Source organism: Nelumbo lutea, chromosome 6 (assembly GCF_056320005.1).
Source record: "Nelumbo lutea isolate HS-2025 chromosome 6, American lotus-T2T, whole genome shotgun sequence".
In the NCBI taxonomy this organism is placed as follows: Eukaryota; Viridiplantae; Streptophyta; class Magnoliopsida; order Proteales; family Nelumbonaceae; genus Nelumbo; species Nelumbo lutea.
In genome coordinates this window covers 54,610,212-54,630,914 of record NC_142689.1, presented here as the reverse complement: position 1 = coordinate 54,630,914, position 20,703 = coordinate 54,610,212, and the positions used below count along the sequence as shown (strand labels likewise).

The 20,703-nt window shown below is 40.6% G+C and overlaps 1 protein-coding gene across 1 annotated transcript in view; it reads right to left on the bottom strand.

Moving 5' to 3' along the window:
• Positions 1 to 200: 200 nt before the first annotated feature.
• LOC148848945 (cationic amino acid transporter 2, vacuolar-like) overlaps positions 201 to 20,703 on the bottom strand; it is a 37,785-nt gene continuing 17,282 nt past the window's right edge. Inside the window, exons 7-12 of the mRNA XM_088948110.1 lie at positions 4,046 to 4,204; positions 3,140 to 3,386; positions 2,318 to 2,426; positions 1,685 to 1,797; positions 1,221 to 1,296; positions 201 to 628 (exon numbers count right to left, since the gene is read on the bottom strand). Coding sequence (XP_088804236.1) covers positions 472 to 628; positions 1,221 to 1,296; positions 1,685 to 1,797; positions 2,318 to 2,426; positions 3,140 to 3,386; positions 4,046 to 4,204 — 861 coding nt within the window. The 3' untranslated portion in view covers positions 201 to 471. The remainder of the gene's footprint in view (positions 629 to 1,220; positions 1,297 to 1,684; positions 1,798 to 2,317; positions 2,427 to 3,139; positions 3,387 to 4,045; positions 4,205 to 20,703) is intronic.

Below are 20,703 nucleotides of genomic sequence, written 5' to 3'. Positions count from 1 at the left end.
TCGAATTGGAAAATTGTTGAACCAAAACTGACCGAAAAACTAAAAAAAACTAAACTCGAATATTATACAGACAATTATATACTCTTGTATGTTTTTATTGTATACTTTTGGCTTAACAAACCTTGTGCATCGCACGGGTCCGGGGTCCCCGCTAGTTCCAATGAAAATTAAGAAAGTCTCCACAATTCAATCACAAGAAATACAAAACTCTATACATATTTTTTCATACAATAATCGAACAAGTGTCGAACAACAGCCAGAAAGATACTGTACAGACGAGAAACTGATTTCCTTTCATCAGTCCTAAACAATATGACAACAAAGTATTAATGGGAGAAAGAACGATGCACCTTGAGATCAGGTGGTTTAAATAAATAATCCCTGCGGATGGAATGACGGCCCAAATATTTGTTTTATATGGAAAAAGAAAGGGATAAAAGAGAGCGACGATGATGGCGAGTCTGCTTTCTTCTATGCCACATACTCAGACGAGCTACGGTAGATCTCATTCGCACGAGTTGTGGGAACGTATATTGCATTCTGAAGCGAACTATGAGTCCGTCCATAAAATATGTAAATGAGCACGCCAGCAATCAGCCATATCGAAACTCGAAACCATGTGGAAGCCCTGAGGTCGCAAGGAAAAATATTAGAGAGCGACGAAGAAACATAGTTCAACAAAAATTTACCAGATAATAAGAGAGAAACATGTCGAATTTCTATTTTTTCTCATAGGGGGTGTGGTGTTCTACAACATGAATTTTTTTGTTAGTTTTTGAAATCACCATATCAGCAAAAAACAAAAACCCATTCTTAAACTCTGATTTTGTTTTGAAAGAAAAATACAAGTTTTGTTTCAAAAAACAAAAATAATGTTTTTAGAGCCATCAAAATGATGATTTCTAAAAAAATTGTAGTGTAGAAATAATATGATATGATTATGATATTAAATAACCAGATGCAAACATATTCTTTAAACCAGAAATTCAAGAACACTGTATTGGGTTTCAGTTTTGGAAATGAAAAATACATATAACCAAGAACATGTTTCACGTATTTTGTTTTGAGAAAGAATTTGTTTTCAAACCAGTTGGTTTTGTTTTGTTTTTTGGAACCGGCAACCAAAAAAAAAAACAATTGACAATAAAGAACACCCCCATATTTTCTATCAAACTAAAAACAGCCTGAACAAAGGGCAAAAGGAACAGTGAATTACTCACCCAAGATTTATTAACAAGTAAACGTTTATGAGAATGCAGGCAATAGGCAGAAGTGGTACAAAGGGGCAAATGAAACCTGCATGGATGCCAACGGATTCCATCAATTTTTGCATGTATGTGGAGTTTTGTTCCATGGTACAAGTTAGAATTACATTGCAGGGTAATATACAGGCAAATCCATATAGAAGTTACAACTGTACTATCAACCCGGTCCACAAAAATTAGCAGTCCCACCCTAAGTTTCTACGGCCATGCCTAGGCACTAAGCATCTTCCAGACAGAGTGGTTTCTTGGTCCAGGTGATGCCTAATGAGTTGACAAAAAAAAGAAAACATTGGATGTGACTCATGATATAGCTAGTACCACTTATTATCATGTCAATAGTGCAGCACTGCAGCTAGGATAGGTGGTCAATGTCCATATAGATCTTGCTGAATTCATTATTGTGACAGAATGAAAATTACCTCCTACATGTCCGAAGGCATGCCTAGCATCATCTTGATCTATCCAGGAGAGCACAACCAGACCACATAAAATGAGTGCGCCACCCAATCCACACACCGTGAATCGAGGCAAACTGATAAAAGCAACCAAAGTCAGAAGCAAAGCAGTGTCAAAGGAATCAAAACTAATTACTGTACACCTTTTTTATCAGTACTGTCACTACTGTACCTTTTATACTGATAAGAGGTAATTGTAACCTTTGAATAAAAGAATATAGACATGATTTCTTCTTATAGTTACAAAACTCAAATGTATGGTCATATGCTGCATCCACGCTGTATTCAGAAGTACAGATTTAATTTCTCTGGGTACACAATGACATTTGTGTAATTATAATAATGATGGACAGGATAAAGTAGTTTTACAGCCTCCACGCTGTTAAAGGTATCCAAAGAATTATAGTTTGAAATTTAAAAGCTAAATAGAACTCCAAGATTTTATACCTGCAAATCCTTAAGCTTTACTAGATCTTCACATAAGCCTAGAGTAACTAGTCTAAGACATCAACTTGATTCATCAATCAATAAAACCAGAAAAACCCAGTAAATATAAATTTCAGAGCAGCACAGGAAGAGCTTCTGAACAGAATTTACCTTGGTAGATGTTCAGCTGAAGCTGCAGATGTAAGAAGCAGTACCCCTACACAAACAAATGCAATATTCCATGCAGCAGCCTTACGCCTCTTTTCTTCACTTAACCTAGCTGCAAAAATGGAAGTAAAAGTGATCATCTAGTAGTTCCTTGAAGATGGAAGGTGGAGATGAATAATAAAAGACAAACTACAAAAAAAAATGTTAAAAATTACATATAAGGAGAGGATATCAAAGAGAACAAAAAGATGGATTACTGGACTGTCAGTTCCAGCTGATCAATAACATAACCATTTTTCCCTGGCAATAATATAGTCATATATCTGAAAAGGAGGCACTGATAAATAACTACTCCTAGTTGATATTGTTGAATATAGAAAATAAAACCAAGAAAAAAAGAGCATCTACTGTTAAAGAATCTTGTGAGTATCTAACATTGATTTACTTATACAGAAAGTGATATTAAATGCTAAACATACATCTTTCCAATCCAATATTCCTCAAACAGGAAGAATTTAAACTGTATCTTTGATTCCTGATGTCAAATGAACAAGTAGGAAAAGAAATGAAATGAAGTATCACTTATTTGTGGAGGGTTTCTGTACAGTGTGTGCCAAACATGAACACTTGATTAAGTCCAAATAACACTGCAAATAGTTTTAAGTGAATGACCAAGTCTGACCAATTGCATTGTTAATCATTAATCAACCCCACTCCATGAATGCATGACAATGACACCTGTATGACTACATATTTGACTGACCAATTCATCTGGGTAACACCTTGGATATCAGAGTTGACCAATGAGCAATTTAACTTGATCACCTTGGTCATGTTCTTTCAGAATAAGGGGATCTGAAGCTGATACTTCAGTATTATCTTTAGAATTGTCTGCAGGATCTTTTGGATTTTCCTGGTCAATCACTTCACTTCCAGTACCATATCGTGATGATACTGAATTAATTGTCTCCTGAAGTGATGATGGAAGTGGCATTTCGTCTGGTGGAACGTATCTGAGTATCAAAATAGAAACTGCAACAGTGGTAAATGCAAGAAGCGTGCCCACACTGACCTGCAAAGAACATCTAAATATCAGCTATTCATAATATACAGAAAATCTATAAAATGATTGCAATCAACTAGGTTAAAACATGTAGGTCAGCTAACTGATCTTCATCCTGTGGAACCCCATTTAGTAGGCAGTAGAAGGTTCTACCAAGCCTTCCATGAGGTATACATCTAATGGTTCAAATATATATAAAGATGGATCCTATTGGGAACTTTCCAATACCAAAGTATTCTGATCAAATGATTGTAGCCTTACATCCTTCAGTAGAAGGTTCTACCAAGCCTTCCATGAGGTATCTAATGGTTCAAATATATATAAAGATGGATCTTATTAGGGACTTTCTAATACCAAAGTATTCCGATCAAATGTTTGTAGCCTTACATCCTTGGCATTATGGATCAGAAAGTAGGTGATTAATTGTTAATCTAATGTGTGTGCACTAATTGTTATATACATCATCTAATTATAACCATTCAGCAGTTTAATACATGCTGGATATTTCCATATGGCCCCTACCCTTTGCATGTGCACCATGTACAGTAATTCTTTTATCAGATTAGGTGTAGGATTTTCATTATTATCAATATACTTATAGATTCAATTTCAAACACAACGAAGTGGACATCTTCTGACCTCAAAAATTCTCCATGAGATCAACTTACCATCCCTGCAAGTTGTGAAACATCCATAAAGAATGCTAGGATTGCAGCACAAACCCCGGTAACAATTGTGCTATTGACAGGAACTTGGGTTCGCTTATGGACATCAGAAAAGAAGGCTGGAAGCAATCCATCTCTAGCCATTGCCATTAGGATTCGAGGCTGGGAAAAATAAGTACATTTAATTTCATCAGGGAGAAAATTTTCTGTTCAAAAAGAAACAGTATAACAAATTAATGAAATGCATAATTAGATAAAAAGAATTTCCAACAGTAATGATTGCAGGAGTTAACCCCGTGTCCATTTTCTGACATTAATAAGTTGAGTACCCAAGTGGCCAGCGGGTAAAACATGCAATTTTAAATGTAATAAAAAAACCCCAGTACTGGATTGCCAGATTTCCCTTTTTAGCTATGTTAAAACCTAAGATATATTATTAAGAAATTTAAGCAGATAAAGGTTAATTTCAGATAAGACAAACGACACATAGATAAAGAGCACAGAAAGATTCCTCAATGGAAAATGGTAAATTTTGAATAATCTAGATCCAGATTCTTCCAAGAGAAAGTTCACTATAAATAAAACAAAAGCGCCTCCTCTATTCAAGTATCCACCCATTAATCAATGCTCTAAATTCCAACAGTGAAAAAAGTCCGTTCCTTCTTTATCTTATTTTTGTACTGAAAAATTTTCTGGCATTCCAGTGCAATGTGACGTTTTGCCAAAACTTTCACTAAATTTCCTGTTCCAAGTTTGGTCAAAACCTAAAAGGGAAGCCTTTTCTGCAAAGTAGTAATTGAACTATAGGTTCTTCAGTCTCCTCTATGCTTGAGCAAGAGTAGTAAGGTCTCTATAGTGGAGATTTGGGGCCTGCATTTGCATATTAACAAATATCAAGGTGAAGGGAAAGAAGTGAAGCATCTGTGGAGAAGGATTGTGTGAAGGGTGAGATATATGGGACACCTAGACAAGGTAAGAATGGAGGAAGATAAGTTCATGCAGTCTGCCACTTGGAAAAGATACATGAAGATTGAAGCCAAACAGTTTCTTTTCAAAAGCTTCAGGATGAAAAGGTAATCAGCTTTGAAGATTAGGGAGATGAAAAGGGCAATGGTATTTTTGATTGGTGAAGAGGTTATTGGATGGTTCAAGACCTTCATAGAGGAAGAATCTCAGGTGGGTAGGAAGGACTGCAAGGGGGTAAAAGAAGAAGGTGATAGAAAGTACATGGCAGAAACCAGGCAAAATGCAAAGGGCAGATTTCCGGTGCTTGCGGAATATTTCGGAAATGGAAAAAAAAAAAAAAAAAAAGACAATTGGTATGCTTCCCAGAAGGAAAGATGGATGCCAGGTGGAAAGAAGTTTTAGGCAGGCTGAATGATTTCACTTGCTGGCTGAAAGGACTGCAAGAGACCTGGAGAGATACAGAGATACCTCAGGAGGAAAATAGAGGTCAAGTTGAGAAGGTGCAGACTCAGTGCGAGGAGGTGGATACTTTGGTAATAGTTGGTCATCCTGTAAGTGCTGGTAAAATAATCACTTGTGCTTCCAAGGAAGACTGGGAAAAAGAAACTAATAGTAACAGCTAATGCACCACCTAGAAATTGCAGATTAATAGCTGAGGAGGTATTAAAAGAGCTGAAACTAAACTGTACCATTATTATAACACCCTTCGAGGACTGTAAAGCCCTTTTGGAAATAGTTGGGAAAGACATTGGAATTGATGCTGTTTGCTTGAAGTTGGATTCAGGCACAGTGACTGTGTCCAGATGGTCACCTGAGTCTAATTCCAAGAACTTTGGTGTGCAAGACAGTTTTGGTTCAGCTTCTAGGATTACCCTTTCATTTATGGAATACAGAAGTGTTTTGCTCCATTGCCTCTCTCTGTAAGGCTCAGTTAGATGGCATTTTGTGAGAAATCTGCATTCAACAGTGGTATGGTTGAGCAATGTTCTTCCTGTAGACATCCCTAGAATGGTGAAGGTGTGGTCATACAGTCATCCACTCTGTCTAGTTGGTAACCGCCATTGAAGCTTCTCTGTGGTGTGAAAGAAGGTTGAAGATGAAAAGGTAGAAGTAGTTGGGCTATGTGGAAGTAAGGAAGTAGGTAAGAAAATTGAAGCTGGACAGAGTCACTGGAGGAAAGGCATGTGCCAGGTCCTATCTATAGGTGCTGACAGAGGGCAGCCTTAGGCAGACAAACGGTAGACAGGCTGCACTGGTAAGGCAAGCTAATAGTGCTGTGGACTGAACCCAAGCTCATTAGGCTTGTCTGCTCAGAAGGAAAAGGTAACGAGCAATTTTAATTTGAGTATGCATTGTGTGCACCCATGGGTGCACTGGTCGAGTGAACCCACGAATCACGTTTGACCACGTCGACCAGGGGAAGGACGCATAACGTTAACAGTCAAACACCCGTTAACATTGGTTTGGCGGTTCAACTGGCCTTAAACTGGCCACAAAACGACAAAAGGTAAATAAAATGAACCAAACCACATTTTGCATTTCCCCTGGATGCTTTTCCTCCCTCCACTGAACTCTACCCACACACCAGCGACCGTACCACAGTGAGTGACCCAAACCAGCGGCCATCGGCAGCAACAGCGAGAGCTCTGGCAACACATTTCCCCTGGCTGCTCAGACGAGAAACCACTCCACCGATTTGAGGGTTCTATGAGATCGATCTGCCTGATGCATTCTTTAGTTCATATAGTGAAGATCTCTGTGGAAGGCCAAGCTAGAGCAGGGCACTTGAGAAGGGAAAAAGAGACTGAGCTAATTAAACTAAGTTCATACAAGTAAAACTGGAAATACAAGGAGTTAATGACAAATCTGCTAGCAATATTTATCAGTTCTTCTCAAAGGAAAATCATATGTCCCCCTTTGTTTTGGGTAATGGGACCCTTGGTTTCTCTGTGTTTTGGGTAATGGGGCCCTTGGTTTCTATGTGTTCAAACAGGAAAACTGCCCTGAACATAGAGGGATCCAGATTACAGTAACCATATAACCAGTTCATCAGTTGGGTTACAACGGGAAAATGAAAAAAAGAGAGTATATTTAGTTGTGAAATTAGTTACCAAACCAATGAATTAAATCTTTAAATTAAGAAATTTCACCCTTGGTCTGCGTTTTTGCCAATGTAGAAGAGGGCAAGAAACAAATCTTTTTCTCTGGAAATGCAATTCAATGATTCAGAGTGAAATTGTTTTCTCAATATATATATATATATATGACAGCTGAGCAATGATATTGCCAAATACTTCTGCTAGCTGGTACAAATTACAGAATTACAGTGGGTCTTCCTGAGACACCTAATACAGCATTCCTCGAGCTTTGGTTGCATCTTTTAACTCCAAATCATCTACTCTTCTACCAGCCAAAATGACAGTACTTGAGCAAACCACCCAGACTCCTCTCTGCAACACACTCACCATTTGAGGACAACCTCATCTTCTGCCCTTTTCTTGGTTAAATCAAGCAGTTACAATATCTCAAGCTACAGACTGATAGTCAGTCAGTCTCCTTCACAAAAATAGTGCAGCTTGTGCTCAGTTGTCTGCTGAAGGATGAAAAATTCAAACTTGAAAAAACAACTTGAATTTCAGCAATCACAATTGCAGGTGTTGGGAGCACAACCACCTTGTGCCGATATTCAAAGCTGGTCAGTGTTTATTGTGACAACCCAGAACCCAGGTGGGTGATTTCTGTTGACACAAGAAGCCCCCTGTAAGAACCGATATTCAAAGCTGACTTTATCCAGAAGGTTGAGGATTCGTGGAGAAAAGAGGTGTAAGGAGTCTGGTGGAAAGGTGTAAGATTTCATAGGAAGTTGCAAAGGCTTAAATGTGTAATTAAAGAGTGGAGAGTGGAATAGAGATCATTTCAAAAGAATTGAGGAGAGGAAACTAACTGTAATTTCTCAAAACGAGCTTTTGGATAGAAAGGAGAGTCAAGGTGTGATAAGTGAGGAAGGCAGGATTATGAGATGGTCCTTGACAAAGGAGATGGAAGAAATCCTTTTGACGGAAGAGATAAGCTGGAGACAGAAATCAAGGCACCAATGGATTAAAGAGGAGGATGGTAATACTAAGTTTTCCATGCACTTGCTAATGGTAGAAAAAGAAAAGAACTTTGTGGAGAAATTACAAGTGAATGGAGAAACTTTGATTGATCAAGAAGAGACTGCTAATTGCTTTGTGGCTCACTTTAAATCTGTTTATAGGAGACGAGAATGTGGGGGCTACTTTGGAAGGTTTTGAATGGCCTAGGTTAAGTCAGAGTTGGTAAGAATGTTGGAAAAGGATTTTGATCTGGAGAAGATAAGGGGGGCAATGTTCTAAATGAAAAGATCAAAAGCCCCTAAACTGAAAGGTTTTACTATGGCATTTTATCAGGATTTTTGGGAGATAATTAAATCGAACCTTTGGGAAGCTTTTGAGGAATTTGCTAATGAACACTTTATTAGTCCAGGGATTAATTCCACCTTCTTAGCCTTGATCCCAAAGAAGGGAGAAGCCACCCATGTTAGACAGTTTTGTATGCCCTTAGCTTCAATCCGATTTGATGTACTTTTGTTATTTAGTGCATGTTTGATTCATGTTGTTTGGTATAATTCTGTGTAAGACCCCAAAACTAGACACTTATAGAGACTCGTGTTAGTTTTAAATGTCCACAGCCATTGGATAAGTCTGGGGAGATTTATCCTGCCAAGGCTGATACTGGTGTGCCACCAAGTGTTGGGATGGCCTGTCTCGGCCACCAGGGTAAGACCCAAGGCACATGCAATATGGGATTACTTGAATCCTTGAACCGGACCAGATTTCCAGTATTGCCCTGGACCATGGAGACAGATGGGCAAAACTGGAAAGTTACACCTGACCCCTAGACTCGATTATGACACTTCACTAGGTGTCGGATCGGGCTGTCTTTGATATGTCAATCAGTGAGATCCTTGGCGGGGGTCAAAACCTGGGCATGTTGGGGCAATCTAAGAATTCATCTGAGTGAGTGATCATAGTGACAGGATCAGCCCCTTTGTCGGACAATGGTAATGATCGGGAATGCACTCTCTCTGATAGAAACCAAACTGCCGGTAGTTGATTTCAATCGTTGGAATTTTGTTTTGCAAAATTAATATACATATATATATATATATGTATGTATATGTACGGTTTCAAAATGTTTGCAAATGGTTTTAATTCTCGGGATCCATGTGAGTAGAGAGTGTGGCACTGTTCCTTGCAACCGAGGGAGAGGTCCTCTCTTGTCAGGCAGCGCTTGATCATTAAGGGCTGAGAGGTTAAGTGTAAGACCATGATAATACCTGATGGGCTAATCTTGCACCTGCCCACAATCCCTGGGTTTTTATAAGATGGCTTGGCCCAGGGACCACTTAATGTAAGTGTTGGGCCCAACTGAGCTTTTCAATGAATTCAGCTGGGCCTTGTAATAAAGGTTGGGCCGAACCCATGTGGCTGGTGTGTAGATCAATGCTTGGGTCCCACGCCATACAAAGAAGCCCAACTGGACAGCAGATTGGAAACTAGTTAAACACTAAACACTAAATGGGCCAAAATCCCATTACGAGCTGGGCTGATATGATCACCCATCTATGGGGCAAATCTGAGATTAATGTTAGTAAAAGGATTGGGCCTTTAACCTTATCCACTCTAGGAGACCAAAGTCAAATCAAATTTGAATCTGGTAACCTCCTGATAAGATCATGAGTAAACTAACTTAATCTGCAGATAGGATTAAGATAATCCCCTATCAAAATACTGATTTGGATTTGGGATAACTCCTAATTAGGAGGTTTTCTTAATCAAGAAGAAAGGAGGAGAAACCCTAAGAGAGAAAGACATCAGATTTCGAACCAGGGGTTTTTGAATAAGCAAGAAAGCATCCTGCGAATTGAGATTAGATCTCATACAGACTCCAAAGAGAAGAGAAGCAATTCAGCCATCTTCGTCCCAGGAGTTCTCCTCAAGTTGCCGCCATTCCCTTTTGCAAGACTTGATCTTTGCAACAATAGGAAGTCAAGAAATCAGTTCTTGACATCAGTCTTGCAAGAAATACTGAAAAAGATTCGGTGTTTAGAGTTTCCAGAGGGTTCTTGCAAAGGATCCAGTGTGTAGGACGCACCCTGCTGGTTCCGTTCCACCCATAGTTGTGTCATCTTCAACAGGAGTGGATCTTGGTGTCTTCTTTGGGCGTGAACACCAACTTTGGGAGATACTGTTTCTCCGGATCAGGTATAATCCTCCCTTTTTCTTTTTGGTTCAGATCTGGTTCGATTATGGTTCAAGTAGAATCCTTGAATATTGTATTCTAAATTTAGGGAATATGATTCCCAATTGGGAGAAGGTAGAAAATTTTTTGAAATTCGCCCACCCATTCCGCAACCATCATGGCGTCCATTAGATGGATCCTACCATTCTTTCAACCCAATCAAGAAATTTCAGACCAATTAGCATGGTAACTAGCATTTACAAAATCTTGGCAAAGGTGTTGCCTCTGAGACTGAAGCTAGTCCTTCCCATCTTAATAGGCCACCCTCAAGGGGCATCCATTCAAGGTAGATAGATCACAGACCAGATATTGATAGGTAATGAATGTGTGGAGGATTTTAGAAAAAGGAGAAAGAAAGCTATGGTTAAAAAGCAAGTTGGTGTTAAGTTTTGAGACATGGAAAACAGAGGGAAGAATTAGGGTTTGTGTAGCCTTAATGTCTCCCTTCTTGAAATTGGAGTAAGGGAGCCATCAGTTCGTAAGTGTTAAACAAATAGAAGCCACTAGTCATTTGGTTTGATGCACCAAATCAATTATCCAAGGAGTACTAGGATTACCTGAGATAGTAGAATGGTTAGGAAAAGTACAAGTACCTGAATAGGCATATACAAAAGAGGATGCATCAACTGGTTGCCACCAATAGTATCTTCAGGAAGGGTTAGAAGCTTGCTATATCTCAAATTCAGCCCTAATGCTTCAAGAGTCTGTGCCAAAATAAGAGGCTTGTCTACATTTTGATTCGGTTACTTATTCTCAGATGTTGCCATATTGACATTACCACTTCTAATAACAGGCATCAGACTTATCTGACTGTTTAGTACTACTAGGTAGATAGCCAATTTACCACATCCTCCAACATGAATCTAGATGGACTATGCCACTCTAAGTAATTTCTTCAATCTCATCTAATATTAATCAAAAGGTTGAGAAATTTGTTTCCTAATCCCATTAGGAACATCCTAGATTCAAAGTGAAAAAAAATGCACTACTAACCTCAAATCTCTTAACCTACAATTAAGGAATCAACAACCAACTAGGGTTTCATAAACCCTTCAACCCAAGAGAAAATTTGGATCCCCACCCCTTCAAGCTCTTATTCTTGTGCTTCATTCTTCAAGACTCTTGCACAACAGTTGGGTGACTGCCCAACTCAGATCCTCTTCTAGGGAGGATAACCTCCAGAATAGGGGAAAGTGAGAGTGAAGAGAGAAAGAGATCAAATCTTCTTATTATCCCCTTATTGTAAGTACACCTCTGTATTTATATTCAATCTTGCCTTCAATGTAACTGATTTACAACAGAATTAGAACTTGCACTGGCTTGGTCGCCTTAACTGATTTACACTGGCTTTGCACTGGCTTGGTCGCCTTAACTGATTTACAACAGAATTAGAACAACTTGCCAACTTGTTTGATTTAGTTAACTCCAAGTTGATTCAGTTAATTCCAGCTGTCTTTGCACTGTCTTCCTTATGCTGAGGTGGCCTTCTTCTCCTTCTAGAATATACTTGTAGTTCCTGCCCCCTTGTGCCTCTAACATCTCCCCCCTCCTCAAGCTGGCACTTGTCCTCGAGGCCAAGGTGTGGAAAGTGTTGCATCAGCTCGGTGTAGGGATCCCATGTGGCTTCTTCATTTGGTACCCCTTCCCAGCAGACTAATGCCTCTTTAATAAAGGCTTGACCTTGTTGCACATGCAGTTTGTGGATTGATTGCTTTCTTGAGGATGGAGACATGGAAAATTGGGTGTACTTCGGAGTCTATTGGCAATTCTAACTTGTAGGCTAGTGATCCTGTGTTGTAGAATTTTGAATGGTCCATAGAACCTAGGGGCAAGCTTGTTGTAGGGGCAGGAGGCCATTGAGGTCTGTCTATATGGTTTGAATTTTGGGTAGACAAACTCACCTTCCTGGAACTTAACAGGCCTGTGTTTTGCATCATAATAGCGTTTCATCAGTTCTTGAGCATGTGTAAAGTGAGCCTTCAGTTCACGAATGATTCCATCTTGGGATGAAAGACACTCATCAACTGTTGCATTAGCTAAAGACCCATTTTCATAGGGTAGAACTGATGGTGGGTCTCTGCCGTATAATGCTTTAAATGGTGTCATACCTGCTGAGACATGGAATGAGGAGTTGTACCAAAACTCTGCCCAAGGCAACCATTGTATCCATTGTTTAGGTCTGTCCCCCACAAAGCATCGTAAATATGTCTCGATGCATCTGTTGACAACTTTGGTCTGCCCATCCGTCTAAGGATGATAGCTAGTAGAGGTGTTGTATGAATTGCCTTGTAACTTGAAATATCCTCTCAAAAAACTACTAAGGAAGGTTGGGTCTCTGTCGGAGACAATTGCCTTTGGTACCCATGTTCCATCTTTTTTCTTGACTAGAAGGGCAAGTGCTGAATATGGGCTTGAACTGGGCTGTATGAATTTTTTTCTCTAGTAATTCTTGAACAATTTTCTCCATCTCTTCCCTCTGAAATCTGGGGTAGCAATAAGGTCAACATTTGATGGAGCTGCCCCTGGGATGATCTCAATTCTATGGTCCATGGGTCTGGAAGGAGGTGGCTGATTGGGTTCTTGAAAGACATCTGAATAGGTGTTGAGTAACGGCTGGAATGCTTGTTGGTTTTCCAGTGGCGTGGCTGCTTCCTTTGGATTGGTTAAAACTGGGCTGGTATTCAATCCCATATGCAATAGGAGGGTTTGCCCTTCACTGCAACTAGTCTTGAGGATGGCTCTTAGTCCTTCTTGTTGTGGTGCACTCTTAGCCACCCCATTCAGATGATACTTCTTTCCATTAGTGGAGATATCCATTGTTAGTGTTGACCAATCACATACAACTGGTCCCAACTGTTGTAGCCATTGCACACCTAATACCACATCAGCTCGGCTCATCTCTAATGGATGGAGGTCCACTAGAAATGAATGTTGCTATAACTTCAGGTGGACCCCTCTGCATATGCTATCACAACTGATGTTGTTGCCATATGCTACATGTGCATTGAATGGCAACACCTGTTCTTGTATTAGGCCCAATTGTTTGGCTGCCATTTGGGTCACAAAGTTGAGAGATGACCTGCTGTCAATTAGAACTGAAATTGCTCGATCCTGTATTGCCCAACCACTCTCATTGTCTGGGTGGAGGTTAGTCCTGTTAATGCATGAAAGGATATCTCGGGTGGGTCTAGCCCATCCTCAGATTCTAACTCAGTAGGTATCGCAATGGGTGTGTAAGGGATTTCCTCCTGAGGTTCAGCTTCATCTGTCTGTAGTAAGAATAGTTGGGGATTCTTACATTTATGGCCTGGGCCGAACTTATCGTCGCAGCTATAACAAAGACCACGATCTCTATGGGTTTGCATCTCTGCCCAAGATAATCTTCTTAATGGCACTAGGACGGGTACAATGGCTTGGGCCTTAGGTTGAGGACTTTCAGCCTGCCCATGGGTCTGATTTCTTGTGACTGCCGAGCTGGACCCCAGGATAGAAGGATTACCTGGTTGGTTTAGTTGCCGGTTCCAAGACTGTGGTCCAAAGTTGAATGTGTTTAGTTGACCCAATCTTTTCAGTCGATTGAACCTTTCTTCTTGCAATCTTGCCAAATCCATTGCCGCCGATAGGGAGGCGGGATGGAGGGACTTCACTTCTGTTCTTATTTCTTCCTTTAGGCCGCCGATGAAGCAGCCAAGCAATGCAGTTTCAGGCCACCCATGAACCCTTGTCGACAATCTTTCAAACTCAACTTGGTAATCCCTCACAGATCTAGTTTGTTTGAGTTTTGAGAGATTCTCATCATAGTTTTCAAAGCCAGTGGGTCCAAAACGGATGCACAAAGTTTCTGTGAATTCAGACCAAGAAACTTGTGGGTGGGCTTGCCGGAACCATTAAACCACAAGATCGCTTCTTCCAAGTTGAATGAAGCGACAAGAACTCTTTGATGGCTAGGTGTATCATGGTATTTGTAATCATTCATGGAGAGTGGGAGACGAGAGAGAGAAAGAGAAGAAAAGGGAGATACGATTGAGAGGGAAAAAAGATACTACTGGCTGCCGCCAGTTCTCTATTTATATTAACTTAAAAGAAAGAATAAAATTACAAGTATGCCCCTGGTGGCATACCCTAGAACCAAACTAATAAGAAAAAAAAAGACAAGTAACTAACTAACAGTATCTTAAGAAGTCAGCCTACTAACAGCAACTATAAAGTAACAATTAAATAAACCTTACAACCCTCCCCCTCAAGTTGGGCTGAATATGTCTATCATGCACAGCTTGTCACATAACTCATTGTGTCGCGAGTATGGAAGCCCCTTTGTGAGGACATCAGCAAGTTGCTCCTTGGGTTGACATAAGGGATGTAAATTTCCCTTTTTCCAATTTTTCCCTTATGAAGTGTTTGTCCACCTCAATGTGCTTGGTCCTCTCATGTAGGAAAGGGTTGCTGGCGATGTTTATTGCAGCCTTGTTGTCATAGTAAAGAGACATAGGACTATGAATAACAACTCCAAGCTCCCCTAGAAGATTCTTTAGCCAAAGGACTTTAGCTGCCCCATGTGCCATAGCTCTATATTCAGCTTCGGCGCTTGACCTTGCTACCACACTTTGTTTCTTGCTCTTCTAGGTCACTAGATTTCCTCCCACAAATGTGTAATACCCACTTGTGGACTTTTTGTCATCCACAGCTCCTGCCCAATCAGCATCTGTAAAGAATTCTCTTCGCTGCCTCCATGTGTGGTTTCTTAGGAGAATGCATGAACTGGCTTAGGACCCCAACAGAATAGGTAATGTTTGGACGGGTCATGCACAAATAAATCAACTTTCCCACCAACCTTTGGAACTTTTTCACATCTTTCAGAGGTTCACCAACATAGTCACCTAACTTGTGGTCAACATCCATGGGAGTATCTGTCGGCCTTGCACCTAATTTGCCTATATCCTGTAATAGATCAAGGTGTATTTCCTTTGAGAGATAAAGATACCCTTTTCTAAGCGGGCAACTTCAATCCCAAGGAAATACTTTAGGGAACCTAGATCTTTCACTTCAAATTTAGATGCAAGGAATTGTTTCAATTTTTGTATCCCTGAGCTCCAACTTCCTATAATTATGATATCATCTACATACACTATCAATACAGCAACCTGTTCCTGACATCTCTTCACAAAGAGTGTATGATCAGACTGACATTCTTTGAAGCCCATCTGTTGAACCGCCATGTAAAACTTACTGAACCAGGCTCTAGGAGACTGTTTTAAGCCATAAAGAGACTTTCGCAACTTGCACACCTTATTTTCACTTCCCTTGGCACAGAATCCAAGGGGTTGAACCATGTATACTTCCTCCTCCAAGTCACCATTCAAAAAAACATTCTTTATGTCCAATTGATGCAATTCCCAATCAAAATTAGCAGCTAAGGACAGGAGAACCCTAATTGAGTTCATCTTAGCTACTGGAGCAAAAGTCTCATCATAGTCAACCCCGTATACTTGTGTGTACCCTTTGGCTACTAATCTTGCTTTGTACCTTTCAATTGTTCCGTCTACCTTGTGCTTAACCGTGAACACTCATTTACACCCCATAGGGTCTTTCCCCTTTGGAAGATCCACCAATTCCCAAGTTTGATTTTTATGAAGAGCATTAATCTCCTCCTTCATGGCATCTGTCCATTCAGGGCATTACAGATAGGAAGGCTCGGTATGAGGGGGAAATGTGATCATAGGAGACAAAATGGGTAATGGGGTGTTTGCTAGTGCATGACCTGACTCCCTTTCGTTGAGCAATAGGAATGTCAAAGTCATCCACAGTAGGAGTAGGATTAGGGAGTGCACTTACCTCCTGGGAGTCTAACGGTGTCGGTTGCTCAATGTTTGGCTGCTCCACATCTCTATCACATCGCTAATCTCTACAACGTGTACGTTGGAAGACATGAAAGGGAGCAAGGTCCAGAATAGAAGGAAGAGATACCTGAACCTGCTTCTCCTCTTCTACACTACTACCCTCCCCCTGAGGAGAAGTAGGAAAGAATGGCTTAGACTCAAAGGACACATCAATAGACACAAAAAACTTACGACTAACGGGATCAAAGCACCGATATCCTTTTTGAGAGGAGGGATACCCTAGAAAGACACAAGGAATGGACAGAGGGTCTAACTTATCTCGAGATGGAGACAAATCATGGACAAAGGCACGACAACCAAAAATTCTCATGGGAATGGAAAATAAAGGAGACTGAGGGTACAACAACTGATGAGGGGCCATGTAGTTCAGCACTTCGGAGGGCATGCAGTTGATGACATAAGCAGCTACAAGTATAGCATCCACCCAAAACCTTTTTGGAACATTCATATGTAACATTGTCCCGTGAGCTACCTCAAGGAGGTGTCTATTTTTTCTTTCGGCAACACCATTTTGTTGTGGTGTTCTGGCACATGAGCTCCTATGAATAGATCCGTGGGAGACAAAGAACTCATTGAGCTCCCCATGGAAGTATTATTTTGCATTGTTGGATTGGAAGATCTGTATTTCAACATGGAACTGCGTAAATAACATCATCTAGAAGTCTTTCACAATCTTTGGAACTTCGTCTCTACTACGCATAGGAATTACCCATGTATAGCGAGAGTAATCATCGATCAATGTGATAAAGTACTTATATCTGCCCTCAGAGATTACATTGGTAGGCCCCCATACATCAGAATATACAACATGAAAAGGAACATTTGATCTTTTATTACTTGAGTTAAAAGTTGTTCTACATTGTTTGCTCAACTGACACGTTTGACACTGGAACTCTAACACTGAACATGACTTTAATAAAACCGGAAACAAAGACTTTATTATTTCAAAAGAAACATAACCTAAACGACTATGCCACAAAACAATTTGACTCTTATTTGACTGACTATGTGACTCTGAGGATGGCACCGAGAGACCAGCTTTGTTGTCGAGAATGTAGAAACCATCCACTAGGCTCCCTCTACCAATCGTCCTCCCAGAAGTTAGGTCCTGAAAAACACACGAGTCAACAAAAAAGGCTACGCTACAGTTTAAAGAGCTTGTAATGCTACTAATTGAAAGCAAATTTATAGGAAGTTGAGGGACATGCAATACACAATTTAGGTTAAGGCCATGGGGAAGAGATATTGATCCTTGGCTTGCAATGGAGGAAAAAGAACCATCTGCAAGTCTCACTCTATCCCTTCCTGACAAAAGGCTATAAGTCTGAAACAAGTTTGGCTTACCGGTCATGTGGTTGGAGGCCCCTGAGTCAATGATCCAAGGGGAATCCGTGGGAGTGACATGGAATGCAGAAGCCGTATTACCTAAAGTAGAGGGAGTACCAGTGACTGAGCTGTCCATTTGTCACAAAGCCCTACCATAAGATTCCAAGCGCTCTCTAAAGGAATTCATTATATCTTCCTTGGGGTCAGACTTATTAGGGTGGTCCCGGGTACTACCGGCAACCTGAGTTTCTTGGGTTGCCACATGTGTTGCATTTTGTGCTGTGTTCATCTTCTTTTGACCTTGACTTTTACCTCGTTCTTTATTCTTCACTGCCCACTTGGATTTCCCGTGGATGTCCCAACAAGTGTCACGTGTATGCCGTGAACGCCGACAGTGGGTACAGAACAACTTATCTTTATCATCAGTCTTCTTAGTGTCACTCTTCTTCTCGTGGAGTTATTATTCATTGCAACCAAAGCAACTAGTTGCTCCCCCTCAACTGTAACTATCACTTTTCTTCTTAGTGTCTCTTCTGATTGAACAAGGGAGTATACCTCGTGAGCCGTCGGCAACTCTTTGCTTCCTAGGATCTGAACCCTCAACGATTCATATGCAAGGTTCAGTCCCAACAGAAAGGCAAACACACGTTGCTGAGAGACCAACTTCCTATAGGCCTTAGCATCATCATCATGCTTCCACTCTATAGCCTGATAATGATCCAATTCTTTCCATATGGAGGTAAGGGCTGAATAATATGAAGACAAACTACGGTTTCACTGTTTACAGGTTGAAGATTCAGCTTGTAACTGGTGAACCTTGGCATAATGCCTTTGCTCAGAATAGGTAGTTTTGGCCTATTCCCATATCTCACTAGTGGTGTCTGCCCACATAAAGTTCTTCACATCAGGTTCCATGGCTGCGAGGAGCCAAGAGATCACCATACTGTTTTCTTGGTCCCACCTATCATGTTCAGCTGTCTCACCCTTGGGTTCTTTCACCCTTCCATTAATGTAACCAGCTTTACCCCTTGTCGTTACATAGAGTTTTACGCTCTTAGCCCACTCCAGGTAGTTTAGACCATTTAAAGGGGTAATTGGCATGGGAAAAATCATGTTTTCACCTCCCATACCAGCTGTGTTGCGGGTTGGTGTAACCCCCGATGAGGTTGATTCATAATTCACCATAGGATACTGCTGAAAAACAGTCCAAACACCACACAACTACACAGCAGCCACAAACAGAATACCAACCCTCAAGGAATTTACTTCTAGGATGTGAGGAAGAGAACAAGACACTGCTGAAATCAACTCTGAGATGGTTCAGTCATTAAACCAACCCGGTAATCAGTTTAACACAACCAAGGCAGACATTGCTATCAGTCTGACTGCAGCTCATACAGCCTAACAATCCAACATCCAAACAAGTATATATAACCAAGGAATAAGCCCTTCATACCATTGGCCAAAGAAGACAAAAACAAGAACACACCTGTCCAGCACCTGTACGAAGGTGCCAACCTGAAATCAACTTCACAACATTGAACAGAGAAGGAAGAGAGTCTCTATCAGCATCGCCCTTCTCCGACTAGGGTTTCCTTGGTATTACGACCAAGGAAAAAACACAGGAAGTGCCGCCAGAAATCTGCTAGGGTTTCCGCCAATAACCTACTAGGGTTTCTCTGTCTTCCACGTCCAAGAATTTAAAGAAGGAAACCTTTCTCAAAACAGGAGGGATCGTAGGTCTTTTACAGCCCAGAAAACTTGCTCTGATACCATGTAATCATTCATGGAGAGTGGGAGACAAGAGAGAGAGAGAGAGACAGAGAGAAAGAGAAGAAAAGGGAGATACGATTGAGAGGGAAAAAAGATACTACTGGCTGCCGCCAGTTCTCTATTTATATTAACTTAATAAAAATAATAAAAATTACAAGTATGCCCCTGGCAGCACACCCTAGAACCAAACTAATAAGAAAAAAAAGACAAGTACCTAACTGACAGTATCTTAAGAAGTCAGCCTACTAACAGCAACTATAAAGTAACAATTAAATAAGCCTTACAACAGTATTCAAAATATCTTTCTGCCTTAAAGATCCAGGGTATGGGATCCTCCCCTAAGTATTATGGGAAATCCAGTTTTGTTGAACAAGTTGAGGCCCAACCATGCTGACCACCCCTTGATTTCTGTTATTTCCTTCCGGGTTTCCATCGTGGTTTCCATCCATCGAGTTTTTCTCCATTTGCATCATCAACAGGGCTAGTGTTTGCTTGATTTCTTGTAAGTCTCCTGTGGTCTTGTGTAGATGGATCTCCATGCGATCCATCCGATCATCCACTGTTTCTGACCTTGTACTCAGCATGGTGTTGCTGGTTGCAGGCTCTGATACCAATTGTTGGGTAGCTGCCCAACTAGGGAGGTTAACCTCCAGAATAGGGGAAAGGGAAAGTGAGAGTGAAGGGAGAAAGAGATCAAATCTTCTTATTATCCCCTTATTGTAAGTACACCTCTGTATTTATATCCAATCTTGCCTTCAATGTAACTGATTTACAACAGAATTATAACAACTTGCCAACTTGTTTGATTTAGTTAACTCCAAGTTGATTCAGTTAAGTCCAACTGTCTTCGCACTGGCTTCCTTATGCTGAGGTGGCCTTCTTCTCCTTCTAGAATATACTTGTAGTTCCTGCCCCCTTGTGCCTCTAACAACAACCCACCTCAAGCTCTCTACAACCTTTTCCTGTCAAGGAGGTTTTTGGTGCAAGCCCATTTCGCTAAGGGTTGGGGCTTCTTGCTAGGAAGTTGTATACAAAAGAATTAAATACTTTTAACTAGCTCCAAAGAAAAAGTAGTGCTTATCTCCTCATTGGTGTACCCTCTACAAGGCTAAAGTGAGAATCGTAATCATTTATTTATTACATGTCCCTTTGTTGTAGGAATTGGGGAATGGCTTTCCTCTTTATTAGGATGCAAGTGGACTCCTCTGAATGATGTCAAAGGTCTCTTTGCTCCAACAACATTTCCTTGGCAAACGAAAAAAGGAAAACTTATGTGGAGGTGTGGTAGGGCAGCAATCTATTGGACAATGTGGGAAGAAAGGAATGCAAGAATTTCTAGGGAAAGGAAAGAGGAATGAAAGCTCTAACTGAAACTAT